This window comes from Manis pentadactyla, chromosome 10, assembly GCF_030020395.1.
Source record: "Manis pentadactyla isolate mManPen7 chromosome 10, mManPen7.hap1, whole genome shotgun sequence".
NCBI lineage: Eukaryota > Metazoa > Chordata > Mammalia > Pholidota > Manidae > Manis > Manis pentadactyla.
Genome location: NC_080028.1, coordinates 75850807 through 75869432, shown reverse-complemented (window position 1 = coordinate 75869432; position 18626 = coordinate 75850807). Strand labels below are relative to the sequence as shown.

At 45.1% G+C, this 18626-nt stretch overlaps 1 protein-coding gene across 1 annotated transcript in view; it reads left to right on the top strand.

Moving 5' to 3' along the window:
- PDILT (protein disulfide isomerase like, testis expressed) overlaps window positions 1-18184 on the top strand; it is a 32428-nt gene extending 14244 nt beyond the window's left edge. Inside the window, exons 3-11 of the mRNA XM_036917038.2 lie at window positions 2772-2905; window positions 3775-3912; window positions 6807-6917; window positions 7000-7125; window positions 9547-9744; window positions 12879-12999; window positions 15158-15336; window positions 16726-16815; window positions 17832-18184. Coding sequence (XP_036772933.2) covers window positions 2772-2905; window positions 3775-3912; window positions 6807-6917; window positions 7000-7125; window positions 9547-9744; window positions 12879-12999; window positions 15158-15336; window positions 16726-16815; window positions 17832-18047 — 1313 coding nt within the window. The 3' untranslated portion in view covers window positions 18048-18184. The remainder of the gene's footprint in view (window positions 1-2771; window positions 2906-3774; window positions 3913-6806; window positions 6918-6999; window positions 7126-9546; window positions 9745-12878; window positions 13000-15157; window positions 15337-16725; window positions 16816-17831) is intronic.
- Window positions 18185-18626: the final 442 nt, after the last annotated feature.

Sequence of the window (18626 nt, the reverse complement as noted above, 5' to 3'; positions counted from 1 at the left end):
CAATCATTCACATAACGTTCACACCTCAGTTATCACCGTGTCCTCTGGCTCAGAGCCAAGTGCCAGAGGAAACACCTGCCCTATAGCAGCAGTGCCAGATCTGCCAGCACTCAGGAGCAAACTGTCTGTCAGGTTCAGAGCTCCCTCAGTCCCACGGGGTCCAGAGGCGCAGCGGAGCTCATACATCCCAGAGAAGATGACCCAAGATCCAGTTCCCCCAAGCCAGGTTATCTAACAATTCATTCACCTCACTCATTCATCCTGTAATTATTTCTTTAGCACCTGGTCTGAGCCAGACATTGCTGGAGCTACTGGGAAAGTTAGCAAAAAGCCAGACTTTGAGCAAGAGACTCAATAAAGAACATACACCAGGTCATAACATAGAGAAAGGTGGGGGGATGGTGTAAGCCAGGGAACTGGATCAGGAGGAGACGCCCTCCAGGGCCTGGGGGAGTGGGCGGGCCCGGTGTGCTGGACAATGAGGGCTGTGGCTGCTGTGTGGACAGTGGGGGAGAGGCGCAAAGGGAGCTCAGAATGATGGTTCTGGAGTTCACACGCCTTCGGCGAGTTTATGTTCACTTTGATTTGGTGTTTTCAGAATTTTTAAACCAGTTCCTTTCAGGGCACTTATAATTTTTGCCGACAATGCCTATAAGAGACATAGTTTGTTTCCAGGATCTGGGCCTGTTTCTTCCTGAAAGTTGGCTTGGAACACTGAAAAAAGAAACCCAGCCTGGCACTGGAATCAGGAGGAGGGGATGGCGGCAGTGGGGTGGATTGCCTTGGTCTGAGGGTGGCGTGGGGCCCAGACTATTCTGTCCCTTGAAGCCACCAACCTTCCTTCTATGAACTTCCAAAGGCCTGACTCACTGTGGCTTTTACAATGGCCTAAACTTTACTTACTAAAGCTGAGCACAGCATCCTTATGACCAGAAATTCTCCTGGGCATGTACCCAACAGAAGGGCATACAGTGTGCCCTCAGAGACATGCATGAGAATTAATTCTTAATAGTCCCAAACTGGAAACAACCCAAATGCCCATCAACAGAGAATAGGTAAATACATTGTAGAATATTCACAAAATGCAATGTGACATAGCCGTGACAATAAATCTACAAGTACATGTAACAACGTGGATGAATCTCGTCAACCCAACAATGTCAGGCCTGAGAGCACACACTATATAATTCTACATGCGTAGAGTTCAAGAGCAGACAGATGAATGCATGCTGTTTAAAGTTAGAACAGTGGTTACGCCTAGGTGTGGGAGGGTCTGGAAGGGGACACCAGTGGGACTTCTGAGGACCAGGTGATGTTCTAGTTCTTGATCTGGGGGATACTTACTTATGTGTTCATTTTGTGGAAATTCATCCAACTATACATTATAATTTGTGCACCTCTCTGTATGTAAATATACTTCATTGAAAGTTTTAAAAATGGTCTAATGCTCTTAGGAAATGTCAGCAAAAACACTGAAAATAGAGTCCATTCCATTTGATTTACCATCTCAGAGTGCATTCAGCAGCCCCCACATGGCAATCTGTCCTGCTACAGGGCCTTTGCATGGGTTGTTCACTCTGCCTGGAAGCCTTTCCCTCCCCTGTTGCCTCCTGTTAACTCCTGTGTATCTTTCAGTTTTCAGCTCATAAGTCATTTCCTCTAGGAAGCCCTAGACTTCACAGTCTAGGTCATGTATCTTTGCCACAGGCTCATAGAACTTTTCTTTTGAATACTTTGGGTGTGATTCTATACTTGTTATTTGACAATTGTGCTACTCAACAGAATAAGAGCTGCAAAACAGTGCTAATGTGTTTGTTTCTGCTCACCAGGATGGCCCCAGTACCAAGCACAGCACTTGATAACATAATAGGCACTCAATACATATTTGTCAAATGAATGAAAGTAAAAGCGAGTAAAGGAATGAAGGCCTGGAGATACAGTCCAAAGCTACTCATGAAACATTGCTTTGTCTCATAAACCCCCTTTAAATGTTCCATTCTATTCTAAGCAGACTTTGATAGAAAATAGCATTTTGCATTACCTGCCATCATGTGAAATTGATGATCCTATCAAACACGTGTGCACCAGTGGCCTTGTGCACATTCTGGCACACCGTTATGTCTCCCCAGCTATGGTATGTGTCCCAGTTTTAGAAGCTAAGATTTTTCCATATGTGGTGCTTCCCATATGACAGCTGAGAAATGGAAGTCAGGATCTATGACCTTAGCAGACATTTGTGTCTCAGCTGAGGGACAGAAGGAACGAGGAGATGATGGAATTTTTCGAAGGTCACAGAATAGGTTGGTCTTTTTATTTACATTTTATTTATTTATACAAAAAACAAACAAACCCCAAAACATCTTCTTGTCACTTTGGAGGGTGGATAAGAAAAGAAGGCTGGGCATGTATCTCCCTAGATTTGATTCCCAGGTTCACCAGGAGGATGGCCACTAGTGAGCTGAACCTCAATTTCTTCATCTGCAAAATGGGGAGAGTAAGAATATATCTATTCCTGGGTAGGGCTGTTATGGGGATATGACACATGCAGGATGCTCAGCACAGTGCCTTGTCCTGGTAGGTGCTGAAGTTTAGCTGCTGTTGCTAATGTTCATGCCTTGGGGCTTGGGTGAGGAGGACTGGAAGAACTGATTTTGGCCTTCAGGGGATCCCTAGACAAGATGCTTCTACATTGTTAAATGTAAGGAAGATAGGCCTTGCTCCAGTTCAAGATGAAACTCCTGAGGGACCCATTTAACTGTCTCTTTCTCCAGGAGTGGTTGAATCTACTGCTTTGGTCGTTTGGTTGAGAAGACAAATTAGCCAGAAAGCATTTTTGTTCACTAACACCCAGCAGGTGGTGGAGTTTGTGAAATCCAGACCCTTGGTTATCATTGGCTTCTTCCAGGTACTGGGGTCAAGAGGTGGGAGGTGAGCTGTCCTGTGTCTGGGTGTGGGGTGGGGTGAGGACAGGCCTTCCACACCATGTCCATTCTTCCTTTTCCAATGAGCTGGTTTTCTCAGGCCACTGCAGGTTTGAATGAAGAAAGGAAAAATGGAAGCTAAAGCTACCTACCTACCTACCTAGAAAGGTGGACAGGAATGCAGAGAGAGGAGAGGAGCGGAGGAGGATGACATGTTTATTGATAGTATAACTGATGTCTTGGGGGTCCATTTAGAAAATCACTGAAGAGTAAATAATTCAGAAATTGTTTTTCCTTTAGGAGAATGATTTTCTTAGATGTCTGAACTCATTTCCTGTAACTGTGATGACTCTGTCCTTCCTCCCTGTGGAAGTCAGAACTTTGGCCTTATATTTACATAAGGGGGAGTCTGTACCTCTTGCTCTGTACCCCACTCTTTGACAGTGTTTTTGGCCCCAGTTTTCTTTCAAGCTAAAAAATGAAAGCTGAAACTAAGTCAGGTTCATATCTGCTGCTACCTGTGGTCAGATCTGCTGCCTCTTCTGAAAGCAGTTCAGAAATAGATGTTCAAAGTCTCAATCCCTGCATTGGAACAGACTTTACTCTAATACTTGGAAAAGGTCAGCTTCATCCTCTCCACTAATCTCTGTGGATTTGCCTGCTTTGGCCTTAGTCATAGCCATAGAAGCAGTCCAGGTATGAAATGTCCATGGAAGGGGATTTAGGTGACCCAGCAAAACCCCAGAAGTTGGAAGGGAGAAGAGATGAATTGGTCACCATTTCCACTTTGCCCTTAAATGAGCCAGGCATTTATTTTCTACCAAAGCCTTACCGAACCTCCTTCCCCAAACAGGACTTGGAGGAAGAAGTGGCAGAGCTGTTCTATGATATGATCAAAGACTTCCCAGAGCTAACGTTTGGAGTGATATCGATTAGCAATGCTGCTGGGCGTTTCAACGTCATCCTTGACAGTGTTCTGGTGTTCAGAAAGGTAGGATTTTGATCCCATTGCTAGTGAGGGGTCTCTGGGTCAAAATTATGGGTTATGCATGTATGCATAGGCTTTAGGTACAAATTCCAGTTCTGTTGCTTGTGAGGTATGTGGCACTGGACTAATTGGCGTTTGCACAGTCTCCCCCTGTTTCTCTGGATTTTCCACTGTCAGTGCCACCCTCCTTTCCTTAACCAGTAAACACTATATTAAGGCTCAATCCTCTGCCCTGTGTTTTCTTTTACTCCATGTTCCCTACCCACCTTCCATCAGCAACTGTGATTTATATATCCATGATTTACAAATCTCCATCTCCAACTAGACTTTTCTAATCTCCAAACCTTTATATCTATCACCAGGTATGTCAACATGGCCAAACCTAAAGTCATAATCTCCCCTCCAAATCCTCTTCCAGCTGTTTTCTCACTCAATGAATGGTGCCACTGTCTCTCCCACCTACCATCTGAACAGAGTCAGAACATGCAGGCTTCATTTTAACACCTCCCTATCCTCCACCCCTCCTAACCCATCCATCACCTCAATCCCACTGATTTTAAATCCACCATATTCCATGAATGTATCCATTTCTCTCTATCACTGCTATCCTAGATCAGGTGACCATTATCTCCTATAGCCTAATGCAACATCCACCCAACTAGAATATCTGCCATATTCTAGTTCTGGAAAAGGCCATCTTTCCAAAATTCAAATCTGATGGTCAGTTTCCTTCTTCCTACTGAAAGGCCTGTTACCAGCTTCCTGTTTTCTTAGAATAAAGACTCTAGTCCCTAAGGAGTCCCACAAGGCCTTCCACAGTCTAGCCTGTTACCTACTATCTTTCACTCCCTCTCTGGGACGTAGATCTGAGCTGTCCAATGTGGCAGCCATTAGTCACATGTGACTGTTTACTTTTAAATTAGTTAATATTATAGTTAATCAAGCTAGCTACATGTGGACAGTGGCTACTGAATTGTAAAGCATAGATTTATAGACCATTTCCATTATCAAAAAATGTTTTATTTAGCAGTACTACTATAGACGCTGTGGTTTGGTTCTTGGAATGTGCCTTATTCCCTCCCCACACAAAGCCAAAGTCTGACAATAACCATGTTACTTATAGATGTGGCTCAACAAGGTTAGGCTGCTTGCCCAAGGCCACACAGGAGTAGGTGGAGTGGTACTCAGATCTGCTTGCCTCCATTACATTTTTACTTGGTCCACAGAAGTCATTCAAAGGCTTTAAGTTGAAGAATAAAATAACCTGACTTGGGTTTTTGAATTGGACAACATGGAGTCCAGAAAGAGACCCAAATACATATGGAAATATGTGCTACATGATAAAGATGGTATTTTAGATCAGTAGGGAAAATACATGCTATTCAGTGACTAGTGTTAAGAGAATTGGGTAGTTATTAAAAAAAAAACAAAAAACTAAAGCTAAGTCCATATATCATTCCTTCCACCAAATTAAATTCCAGATTGATCCTGATTTTAAAAATATAACCATGAAACTATGGAAAGACTAGAAGATGCCATTGGAGAGTTTGCTTTTTAAACTGGGAGTGAGAAATCCCCTTTATGAAAGCATTCCAGAAACCACAGAAACTATTAAAACAAATACTGATAAATTTGGACCATATACAAATGTAAAAATTCTACAGAATAAGCCCCATCAGAATATCAAAGGCCAAAGAGCAAACTTGGAAAATGTATTAAAGAGAGAGCTGGTCTGTTTTAAAGGTGCAGAACATAGGCACTGGAGTTAGACTGCCGAGGTTAGAATCTTGGCTCCATGTTTTACTAGCTTAACAACCTTGGGCAAGTTTGTTCACTTCTCTGTGCCTCAATTTTCTCAACTGTAAAATGAAAGAAATAATAGTAACATAGCTCAATGAGATGTTATGAGGATTAAATGAGTTAATACATGCAATGTATTTAGAACTGTGGCTGGTATAGAATGACCTCTCAGTAAGTCCAATTAGTATTATTAGGCATTGTCATGTGCAGAAGAGTTTAGGGTTTCTCCAGAGGACAACAGAGGCTATGAAGTGTTTAAGCAAGAGAATGCTGTGAGCTATATTCTGACAACATTCTGGCTGAAGTGTGGGGGCTGGATTGGAGGGAAGCAAGGGGAGAAATTGTAAGACCATTAGGAGACTTCCACAGGAGTCCAGGGAAGAGGTTTGGATCAGAGAGTGAGACTGGTGGAGATGAAGAAAAGACAAAGTAGAGAGAAATCAGGAGATAGCTGCTTCTTTCTCCTTCCCCAGAAAATTTAATTCTGGCCTACAAAGAATTCTATCATTCCTTGGGTTAATCTAGTCCCTTCTAAGCAGCAGTCACCAAGCAGGATTAGACATGCAAAATATTAAGGAAAATGCCTGTGAAGGAAAACAGAGGGGGAGCTTAGGGAGACTCATCAGCCCATGTTGTCGGTCTGACCCTTTGGAGGGAAAGAAGTTTGGCTGGAAGAGTCCTTGACTGCAGTGGAATTCTAAGAAAGTTCATCAAAGTTGCCTGTTAGAGAAGTCTTCTGATAGTCATCCCCCAGAAATGGGCTTGCCTGAGTATCCCTGACACATCTGGTCATTGGTTGAGAGCAGCATGTGAGAGACACTGCTCAGCATCGACACAAACACGTTGGATTTCAGAGCAAGACAGGTGGGGCTGTCAGCCTGTCTCTCTCCCTGTCTTTGTGGATGGGAGACTTTCATGGCTGCCACAGACACATATTCCACCCAGAGGCTACTCTGACTTATGCAGTACCTAGATTACGGATCACACCTGTCACCACGGTGTCTTCCTTTGGTCCAGAGGGGAAACCGTGCTATTTATAGTTACTGAATACATCATGGAAGTGACTGCCCTCCAATGTTTCGCTTCTTTTGTCCAAGGGGAAAATTGTGAACCGCCAGGAGCTTATCAATGACAGTACCAACAAACGTTTTCTCAATCAAGTCATAAAGCAGCACCTCACAGATTTTGTTATTGAATATAACTATGAGGTCAGTGAGCAAAGGGTCCTGGGGAGAAGGGCAGCTGGGGCGGGGGCGTGCATGGAATGATCTGTTTCCCTGGTAATTTCAGAATAAGGATCTGATTTATGAGTTACCTATCCTGAATCACATGCTGCTCTTCGCCTCCAAAAGCTCCAGGTCGTTTGGGATGATAATGCAGCATTACAGGCTGGCGTTGAAGGAATTCACAAACAAGGTCTGTGGAAGATGGCATTGCTTTTTGGGGCTCCTGGATGGGGATCCAAGACCGGTAGACCCTGACACCATTCGCTTGCCCTGCTGATCATAAATTAAATCAGGAGGGATTTGCATACCAATTTCCTCATTTGTATATTGCTGCTATATATTATTTTACTATTTAATTTTAAACTGGCCTCTTTCCTTTCACCTGCCCCGTGTCTCCTCCTGTCTTGCCAAACCTATGTGCCTTCTCCCCTCATTTTTTGGGTAAGTCTACTATGGGAACATGACGGCTTGGCCGTTTTTCTGATGGCCACATTTTGAGGGCTACTCCACTCAAGAGTGGGCGACTGCAGTGGGGTAGCATGTCACCTGGAGGTCGGGGAGCAGGAAAAGCCTGAAGGTATGAAGCAGCACAGACTGTCTGCCAAGTAATTACTGAGATTCTGGCCTTTCCCACTGCACAGACCTGGGTTCAAATTCTCTTCCTCTTATAAGCAATTTTGTCTTACTTGAGTTTCTTCATGGCTGGTTTTCACCACAGTGCTTATTATTATTATAGTTATCATTATCATCTCTACAAACAAATCTGTTTTCCTAAGTACTATGCCTATATTTATGTAGTCACCACCACTTGGAGTGTGGGGACTATTTACTTCAATTTTTCTCTTTATTTTTATAAGAAGAATATGTAGTGGTGGATTCGATTTTCTTTCAAGGAAAATTACTCTTGAAATTAAAATGAAACAATTAAAAACTTTGAACCCCAAAATAAAAACAAACCCCTTTCCCTCCCAAAAAGCCACCAGGGCATGAATTTTATTTATTTAATGGTCATGCTGTATCTTGCTGTGTTATTCTCCAGGAAGTTTGCTCCAATTATAGAAATACTTCTTGTAAATATGTTCTTGGCTTATCCAATTTTAAACTTTAAGTTTTTTTTAATACAATTACATTGATCACAACCAGATTGTTTTCCCTTTATTTCTCTTATGTTGTAATAGTCAATCCTTAGCCATATTTCTTCCAAAGTCTTTCTTTGAAATTTTTAACCCTTTAATCTGTTAGTGGAATTTTCTTCGGCGTATATTGTGAGATGAGGTTCTAAATTGCCTTTACCCCAATTAGCAAACTTCCTGAATGCCATTTGATTGTGATTCATTTTAGAGCTAAAGATAAACAGCTACATGAATATTATTCTAACAGGTCATACCCCATATCTTATTATGCTCATCTCTAACCAGTATCTGTTGGAAGTATACAAGGATGGTTTCAATATGTCTGCTTTGTTTTTCACAGTCCCTCAAGCCCCTAGAAGACTGTCTGGCACATAATAGGGCCCCTAATATTTTGAGAGATGAATGACCTGAGAGGTCCTGATACCAGGTGTCTGCTGTGGCCTCTCACTCATCACCCTGCCTCCACTCTTGCTTTCTCTCTGCAATGAGTGGAATCTTTTAAAAATTATCATGTCATTATCTGGCTTACTGTCCTCATTCAGAAAGGACAAACCACTTTCTTCTAGACACACTGGTTTTTCCTTTCTGTTCTAGAACACTCTGAGTTTCCCTCCCCAGCTCCCCACCACCGGACTTTGAACTGACTCAGCATTCCCTGACTTGTTACTCATCGCCCAGTCCAGCTGAAATGCCACCTCCTTGGATACCCCTCCTGACCTTCCTACCTAAACTGAGCCCCCACCTCTCCCTATCTGCAGTTACTCTCTGTCACAGTGCCATTTTCTCACCTAATTGGCACTCATTGCTCCCTGAACTTATTAATTTGTTTACTCATTTGTTGTCTGTCTTCTCACTAGAACATAAGCTCCATGAGCACGTGGATCTTGTCTGCCTCGGGTGGCACTGTATCTCCAGGGCTTTGCAAAATTCCTAGCAGGCACTCTGCAGATATTTGTAGAAGGAACCAGTGAATGAAGTCATGAAATTTCTTGATAGAAGAATAATTTAGAATGACAATAAGAGTTGACATGTATTGGGCATTTTTCACTTCCCAGTCACTAAGCAAAGCCTTCACACACATTGTCCTGTTTCATTCCCTGAGCAGCCTTAGTAGGGGTGCTATGATAACCACCTTACAGCTCAGAAAACTGAGGGACAGAGGGAGAGGTACCATGTTACTCGCAGAACAAGGATGAAATCTCAGCACCTCCTGCCTGTGGTTGTGTGGATGGTGCCCCGAACGAGGAGTGTGGAACTGGCAGCCGGCCGGGACCTGTCTGTTCTCTGGGGTTGGGGCTGCAACTTCCTGCGGAAAAGGCCTCTGTGCCTGCTTTCAGTCCTGCTTTTTGCATTCCGTGAGCGCCCTCCACAGCTTCCCGCGGGCCTGTCTCCCTCAGTATGGGATTCCTCACCCAATTCCAATTCCTTACTCTTGTCACAGCCACCCATCCAGACCCAGTTTTCATTTGATTTGGCAGATCCTTTTCATCCTTGTGGATGCCGATGAACCCAGAAATGGACGGCTCTTTGAATACTTCCGGATCACAGAGATCGACATCCCATCAGTCCAAATCCTAAACTTAAGCTCTGACACGAGGTACAAAATGCCTTCCGAGGAGATAACCTATGAAAACCTCAAGAAATTTGGCCGCAGCTACTTGACTGGAAGTGCCAAGGTAAGTTCGTTCTTGGACAACGTTTTTCCAGAATCTCAAAATTGTTCCTTTTTCATAATTCTGCTGGCCTTGGTCATCTGAATGGGGAGACAGAATAAAGGTCCACCTCATGGCTCAATTTGGGGACACACCCCCTTTCCCTACCTCAAATCGAACCAACTTATGACCTGTCCTAACCCTGTAATTCCACCATTCATTCATTATTCTTGAAGGCATTTCCTTGTAGCAGTTTTCAGTTGAAATGCAGACCCTCCTACGGCTAACATCCTCTGAAAGAACCAAGAATGCTTCTTTCTGACTCTAATGTGAAAGACTTACTGGCCCAAGAGTAGATGATCATTTTTTGGGGGATTAAGCAATCAGGATTTAACCTCAAAGGCTTTAGGGACTTTTAGTTTGGGTGTGAGGATGGTTAGAAGGGAGTCTATTCTTCTGAAAGGTATGAGAGGCTGCAAAAAAACTCACAACCTAACATCACCTGCTGTTTATTTAACACCTACTGTATCCTCAACCACCCTGCTGAGCTAGTTGACCATGTTTTTTATTTTCCAAACAGGGACACTTTTGAGAGTAATGGGGGCCTTCTTTCAAAGCACTCTGCAACAACAGGGATCAGTTGGCATTCTCCAGGCAAACAGCAATGTATGGTCAGTCACCTTACCTCTGAGGGTTCCCATTTCCTTCTGTCCATTCTCCCTCAGACACTCCTCCTGCAGCCTCTGCAAGTGGACGCTCTTCTTTTCTCTTATGCACAACTTTATCACAGGCCAGGTGGTGAGGCTGGTGTCTTCCGTGCCTCTTCCAAACCATTTCTCCTCCTTTGACCTTTAAACACCCTAGATTCTTTGGATCCCATGCCTTTAAGGGGACTTTAGACCATGTGCCCTCGCCCGCCATTGCTATCTTCTGACCACACCCCTTTCCGTCTCTGAGGACTTAACCTTCTCACCTCAGACTTGCATTCCACCCTCCTCTGCCATAGTTTCCAGAGATGTCAGTATCCAACACCCTCTCTTCTCTGTAACTGGGGTGTCCATGCCAGCTTAGCCACCTGCTCTTAGGACCGCACTCTAGAAGTGGCAGCCCCTGTAAAAGCCTGATTTTCAAGCTTCCCATCCTCTGAGCTCCTTTTTCTAGTCCCACTTTGCTTTTGCGCACATTACAATTCCTTACCCTTACTATGGCCCCCAACCTCCTGATCCCATTTCACAATCTCTTCAGTGCCCTCCTTCATGAACTCGGACTCCATGATTTATCGCTCTGCTGATATTTCTCTTAACTCCTCTATCCCTTCTGCCTCCTACCTCCTCTACACCCTGTAGTATTTATCAAGCAAAATCACAACCCCGGTTGAATCCACTTGACTTCCCTATTGCGCCCCGTCTGATGCTAGAGAAAAAGAACGTCACTGTGAGTCAGGCTGCCTTCATGGAATCACAAAGCAAACCTCCAGTGGATTCTTAGAAATGTCCTGACTTCCCTATATAAATTTCTCTAAGTGTGTTCATTCTCTTGATCTCTGAGTCTTTTTCTCCTCATACCCCATCCCTATTTTCAGTCTCAACTGAGTACTTGACTCATGTATCACTAAGAAAATAGAAGGCTTCAGACAGGAGACCCTCATTTTCCACCACCACATCTACAAACCTACCTGGAGCTCTGCCCATCCTCTTTCCCTTCTTTCTAGTTATACATCAGGAGTTATACATGTGTCTGTCTCCCACTCAAGGGCCAACACATCCTCCTGTGCTCTCAGAATAAAGATGAACATCCTTCCTATGACTTAGGAAATGTCACATGCATGCACTGGCCTGTTCCTAAGTCTCTGTATTCTTCACCATTTCCCATCTCCACATCCAGGCCTGACCCCTTTATGCTCCCTTGGAAAGAGTCTTCAAGTCCTTTCCAGAGACTAGGATGGGAATGAGGGAAGTATTTTGGGAGTTGTTGAGCTGGGGAAAGACCAGACAGCAAAGACATCTAGACATATTAAGGATTTGAGCCCTGCAGGCAATAGGAACCCAGATTTACATGGTGAAAATAGAACCCTGCTGCTTTCTGCTGGAGAGTAAAAGGGTGGAGAGGATTAGGTGGTGATGCACAGAGACCACTATTACAGAGATGGAGATGAGGGATGATGGCTCTGTGAACTGGGGTAGTAACAGGGCAGGCAGGTGGAGAGAAAGGGTGTGGATTCAAAAGATATTCAGGAAGCAATGGTTCTAGAAAAAATATGTTCTGAGATTCCCACCACTTCCTTCCAAGAGAAGAATGAACTAGGGTCATTCTTTCATGCATTCACGCACACAGCATTTACTGAGGTCTGACAATGTGCTAGTCAGTGGATACTCAATGATGATGGAAGAAAAATCCATCAGGACATTCTGTCTGCTGTGGTAGAGACACATCAGTCAAGTGACCGGGAATTAAATATAAATGATAGACTTGAATAAGTGATACAAGGAAAAGGCAGCAAGTATTCTAAGAAGTGTGGTTGCAGGATCTGACCTAGTCTAGGGGGCAGTCAGGAATGTCCTTCCTCAAGATCATAGTGACAGATCAATCTTAGCTAACTGAAGAAGGGAGAGGAGAGAAGGCATGAGTAGGGGAGGTCCTCCTGGCAGAGGAGCAGCATAAGCAGAAGCCTGAGGTGCAGGGAGCCTATCTCTTAGGTAAACAGGAGACCAGGATGGCTGAAGAAAGCAAGAGAAGAATGGCGGTGAGTTTGGCGAGGCTGGCAGGAATCCAAGTGTAATGAAGTTTTACAGATCATGTAAATTATCTTGCTCCCCAGAGTAATGGGGGACAACTACATTTTTCTTTTTAGTGGGAACAAACTAAAGATATAAAAGACATGAGCCCCACTCTCAACCAAGAATCTCTAGAATCACATATTTGAAATGCTAGAATCCATCCCAGTGTGGAACCCTATCTTCTCCTCAGCCCTCTGATCCCAATGTGCCTGGGACAATGGAGGCTTGATATCAAGCTCATGATCTGCCTCAGCATTCCACACTTTTCCCAAGGCTCTTGTAAGAACAAGAGAAAACTTCCCATTGTTTCCACCCAAGGCCAGAAGGCCCATCCAGCATCCCTTCCTGGAGACTGTTGGACCTCTCAAATTTGCTTCCTAGAAACATCAATCCAGTGAAGAGATTCCAAAATATTGGGACCAGGGCCCAGTTAAGCAGCTCGTTGGGAAGAACTTCAATGTTGTCGTCTTTGACAAGGATAGGGACGTATTTGTGATGTTCTGTAAGTATCTCTGAAGAGACCACAGAGAAAATGGTTTGGTTACTTTTCAAGTATTGTTACTCCCCAATTCTTGGGCACCCATATCTATCAAAGCACCATTCCAAGGATGGTCTTCAGACATCCAAAGAGTGTGAATCAAAATGCTCTCAGCTACAATGCACCTCTCCCCAGAAATCAGGCCTGTGGCCTTTAGAACAATAGTCATGCTGACGGATAACACCGGTTGAATGCTGTGGTATAGCAGGCTTTGGGCTGAGCCGTTCTAGGTGTAATCTCATTCAGTCCTTACAACACACTTTTGAAAGTCTCGTCGCTCCCACTTTACAGATGAGTAAAATAGAGTCTCAGGGAGGTGAAAACACTTTTCCAAAGTCAGGCAGCTTGTAAGCTCTGTAACTGGGAATGGAACCTAGACATTCCAATTCCTGTGCCTACACTGGTAATTGCTGTACAGAAGAGCAGTTCCAGTTTTATGGAACTTATCTAACGGCCCAGACTTAACTTACCTGAGTTGGTGTGGCCAAACTGGGTGCCTACTCATGCATGTAAATGATTGAACACAGCATCTGGCATATTGTAAGTACCTGATAAATGCCAGCTATTGTTAGTATTATTAACCTGTCTTTTGGTTTTCCCCAGTGCTCACTTAAGGACAAGTGCCCTTTTCCCACTGTCCTTGACTGGCATGTGAGCCAGAGTCAGGGTGCTTCTCTCCCACCCTGAGACACAGAGAAGGGTGACAATGAAGTCCCTTCAGACACCTCTTCTGTTGCACAGGTGGAATTCCCATTTATCGAGCACTTAGAATGAGCTAGGCATGAGGTGGTTGTTTACACACCTGCTCTCATTTCCTCCTCCACACAAACTTCTTAAGAAGGTCCAGTGGATTTCCCCCTGATACAGATCAGGGAACCCAGCCTCAGAGAGGTTAATTCCCTTACCCCAGGTCACTCAGTAGATCAACTGCAGAGCAAAAAGTTCAAGTCAAGCTCTGATGCCATCACTTCCTGGAGAATGAAAACAAGCACTGGTTTGCATCAGGCAGGCCTCTTAAAATCTCACTGACAGGGACTCTCAGCCACAGGGCAAGGTGTTTAAGGCCTGCATGGCTCAATAACAACGACCTGCTGCCTTTAAATGAGAGGCTGGGCAGCCTTTCTGTACTTACTTGACCCCAGAGTTACGAGAATGCCCATTTGGTTCTGGTAAAGGCAAAGGCAGCCTCATTTTCCCAGAAGCAGGGATATCAGATTGGCCCCCTGGGACGCAGCCATTATGCCCCCTCCTGCTTCAGCCCAGGGCTCATGGGGCTGCAGGGGAGCTGCGGGGGTGCTGCAGGGAGGGCAGATGGCCGTGGAGGCACTTGGTTTGTACATGGAGTTGTGATCATCCAAATGCAGCAGGTAGGGGCCTTTGAGGCCACTCCTCCCGCGGAGCCAGAAATTTTAATGGAACTATAAGCAAGCAAAGCCTGACTTACCTTCCGTGTTGGAGCTGGTCCCTGACCTGATTTCTTTCCAGAGGACTAGGTGCCAGGCCAGACTCAAAGTTCAAGGAACTGTCTGTAAGGAAGACTTATGTCCCCTTTTCAGGGGTAGTTGAACTTGTCACAACCTGTTTACTTCTCTGGCATTTTCTCCATGAACTGAAAGGCAGTGAGGTAGAAAGAATGGTCACAAGTCTTCAAATCCTACTTCCTCTGCTTAATTAACTAGGTGACCTTGGGCTCTGGGCTTAACCTCTTTGGAAAACTCTTGTGCTATCACACACACACACACACACACACACACACACACACACACACACACACGCACTTTCTGGCAGAACATGAGGCATCATCTAATGTAAATATTTTTTTTGGCTTTCTTCTTCAGCTGGAGAGGAAAGCTATGTTAAAGAAAAACATAGAAAAAAAAATGTCCCAGTGTGCTAAAATGTTAGTGACTGGGTGGAAGGGGACTAGGTTTTTTCTTATTTGTCTCATAATGATAGGGTGCTAGGACTGAAATGTACAATAACCTAACGTGCTATCAAAAGGGAGAGAGTGCACTTTGCAAAGCAGCAGAACCAACAGAACACAGTGGTGGGGCCGATGCAGTCATGCTGGCTTTCACGGTCTTTGCTGGCATGAGCCTGAGCAGCGGCCCTTCTCTTCCAGATGCACCCTGGTCCGAGAAGTGCAGGGCGCTGTTCCCAGTGTTGGAGGAGTTGGGCAGAAAGTATCAAAACCACTCCACAGTCACCGTCGCCAAGATCGACATCACAGCCAATGACATTCAGCTGATGTACCTGGACCGGTACCCCTTCTTCAGGCTCTTCCCCACTGACTCTCAACAAGTGAGGAGCTCACATAACTGGAAATGTGTTATTATCATGGACTTGGTTTCTCCCTATCTCTAGCTCTGCCTTCTACAGAATCAGCTTCATCCTCAGTGCCACCAGCCCCTATTATCCTCATGTTCAATTTAAAGAGTGTCTTCCGTTAGCTTCTGTAAAAGTCCCAAGACTCACTATGATTGGGCTCAGCTTAGGGCAGTTGCTCATCCCTAGCCAGTCAATGTGGCCAAGTGGATGTGGGTGTTCTATTTGGTTGGGCCCGGGTTACATGATTCCCTGTAGTACTGGGGCTGAGCTCTGCCCAGGCTATGAAATAAGGTGGTAGGGGTCTCCACGTGAAAATTGGGGTGGGCTGCTACCAGAATAAGGAAGAATGCAGGACAGAAAACCCATCAATGTCTTTTACACCTTGATATTATAATCATCAAACATCACCAGTGTTCATGGAACACACTCTCCGTGTGGCCTTGGCATGTGGGGAAGGGGGGTCAAAGAATCATAAGCCAAGCGTATGACTGGCATGGGGGGGAAGACAGATGCAACTGGAATTGGAGGGGACAGATTCTGGAGAGCAGAGGTGGCTGGAAGGCTTCCTGAGGACGTGGGACTTTGAAGAGTGTTGGGGATTTAAATCAGTTAGAAGTGGGGGTGTTATAGGTATAGTTATAATTGTGCCTATAGTTATGTGTAGGAAGTAGAATATGAGCCAAGCGGTGGGCAGAAGGGTGGCCACAGTTCTGTGAAGTAGATGCCATCCTCCTGGTGTAGAAGACTCACATGGGGGAGTCGTGGAAAATGAGAGTGGATTGAGAGGGTGGAGCTGTCACAGGTCCTCGGTTATCTGAGAAGGGTTTAGACAACCAGTAGGCAGTAAGCAGCTACTTCACTTTCTTAAAGACTGAAAGAGGAAAGGGAGCTAGTGATGGCTGAGCAATAAACATGTACCAGATGTTCTTCATGCTATAATTATAATAATAGCAAACACATATAGTGCTCATTATGAGTTAAGCACTGTTTTAAGGGCTTTTCATATAGCAACTCATTAAATCATTGTAATACCACTGTGAGAGAGGTACTATTATTATCTTTCTATTGAAGATAAGGAAACTGAGTCACAGAGAGGTTAAGTAACCAGATGATAGTGCTAAGTGATGAAGCCAGGCTTTAGGCCTTGACAGTGTGGCTGCATGGTGCTCTGACCCCTACAGTACAGCTCTGTGATGGAGGGATTTTTATTATCTATGGTAATAGAGACTCAGAGAGGCTAAGGAACCCGCTCACTTTAGCCAAGTTGTTAGGAATTAGACCCCGGATTTACCTAGTTAGGAATCCCCAGGTATTTTGCAGGAAAAGGCTACCATTTTGACCCAGTTCCATTTTTCTTCCTAGGCTGTATTGTACAAGGGAGATCATACCCTGAAGGGTTTTTCTGACTTCCTAGAAAGTCAAATCAAGACCAGGACTGAGGATGAAGATGAGGTAAGGTGAAACAGCCATTCCCTCAATTATTCTGTCACACACAGAATGATCAAGAACTCAGTGGAGTGGGAAGGAGTGTGCCAGGAGTTCCAAAACCTTGTGCTCTCTGGAGGGAGCTGAGGATGGATGGCCCATCCATGCATTTGGGAAGATTTTATTTCAAGGGCACTTACTACAAGGGAGCAGAAATGGAAGACTCCAGAAACACTGGGAAGGGCAGAGGCTCTGAGATCTCATACTGCTCCAAGGCTGCTTCCCTGGGTCCCCTGTTCCCGAGTTGGTAACTAAATGTCTTGATGAAATCTTGCCCTCTGGCATATTTTCCCGTGGGTGGGATGGCAGCCCTCATTCTCTCCTACTCCCATGCATGCCTCAGTGAGGCCATCTGCTGGAAGGTGCCATCAGATCAGGGGGCAATCTGATGGATCCTCATGTTTCCATTGCGAATGTCAGAAACACCACTCTTTGGCTTAAGTAACAATGGGAATTTATCCCATATAACTGGTAAAACATGAAGCACGATGGATCCAGAAGCTCAAACTCAACTTCTGTCTCCGTATTTCTGTTTTCCTCTATGTTGGCTTCATTCCCAAGCAATCACTTCCCCATGGAAGGTCAAAGATTGCTCTAGAGCTCTGAACCTAGTATTCTCCCAACTTAGAAAGCACACGCTTACTTCTTAGTGGCCCTAGCAGATATCCTGGACGGGGATCCCATTCGGTAGGCCTGGGTCACATGCCCAGCTCTGGAGCTAGTTGTGGGGCAGCCACTCCAGTGGAGGAAGGGCTGTTCCCCAAAGGGTCTTCTCCAGCAGGGCCAAGCGGGGACTTCCCCACCGGGGCCAAACCGACCTCTGCATTTGTGAGGATCCTCCAGGGGCCTCTCTCTGGAAAATTCCAGAAAAAGAGGGCTTGGCAATGACAGTCATGATTATCATGTATTCCCGGCCATGCTATTTCTTTGTCCTCCTTATTTTCCTCCCTCTCCCCTCCCTTCCCCCATCTTTTCTTGAATAGCTCTTGTCTAATGAGCAAAGTGAAGTTACAGAAGAGGAATTATTAGCTGATGTAGCTTTTATAAAGAAAGAAGAACCTGGACAGAAGGTGCCTGAGCTGGAGGTGATGGAGCTGGGAGAGCCAGCCGGGCAGAAGGGGACAGCTGGGGAGGGGGCGGAGGCGGCTAAGCCGGAGGGCCCCCCACAAGAGAAGAAGCCAACGAGGAAAGAACTGTAGCTTCTCCAGAGCCAAGAGGGAAGGTGCCCACTTTTTAGGACCTGGCATCCTTTTCTGAGCGGATCTATTCCAGTAAAATTATATATCCTGGTGTGGGTGGGTGGAGGCTGGATAATAAAAGCTTCTGAATGTCTTTGGCCCTGTTTCACTCATTGCCTCTTTTTTTCTCTCTGGTGAGGCCCGGAAAGAGCAGTTTGGCCTAGAATTCAGACAAGGCTCCAAGGGAAGCCATAATCCCAGCATGTGGTGAGTGTGTGCATGCTGGGCACTTGCCAAGTTCTCACGACATCACTGGGAGCTAAGTTCCATTATCTCCATGTTACAGATGAGGAAACGGAGGCAAAGGGAGTGTCAGGAATCAGTGACGATCACACGGCTGGAAGGCCTCTGAGATGATCCCAGGCAACCTCACTCCAGTGACTCTGCATTTAACCTCTATGCACACACCACCTGCACCAGGGTGGGGTCCCCAGAGTTTGGTCAAAATTTTCAAGTGGGGTGGATTGCTTTGTTCACACCACACAGTGAGAAAGAGGCCCAGCCCCACACCTGTCCCCACCTTTGGTGTCTCAGTAAGTG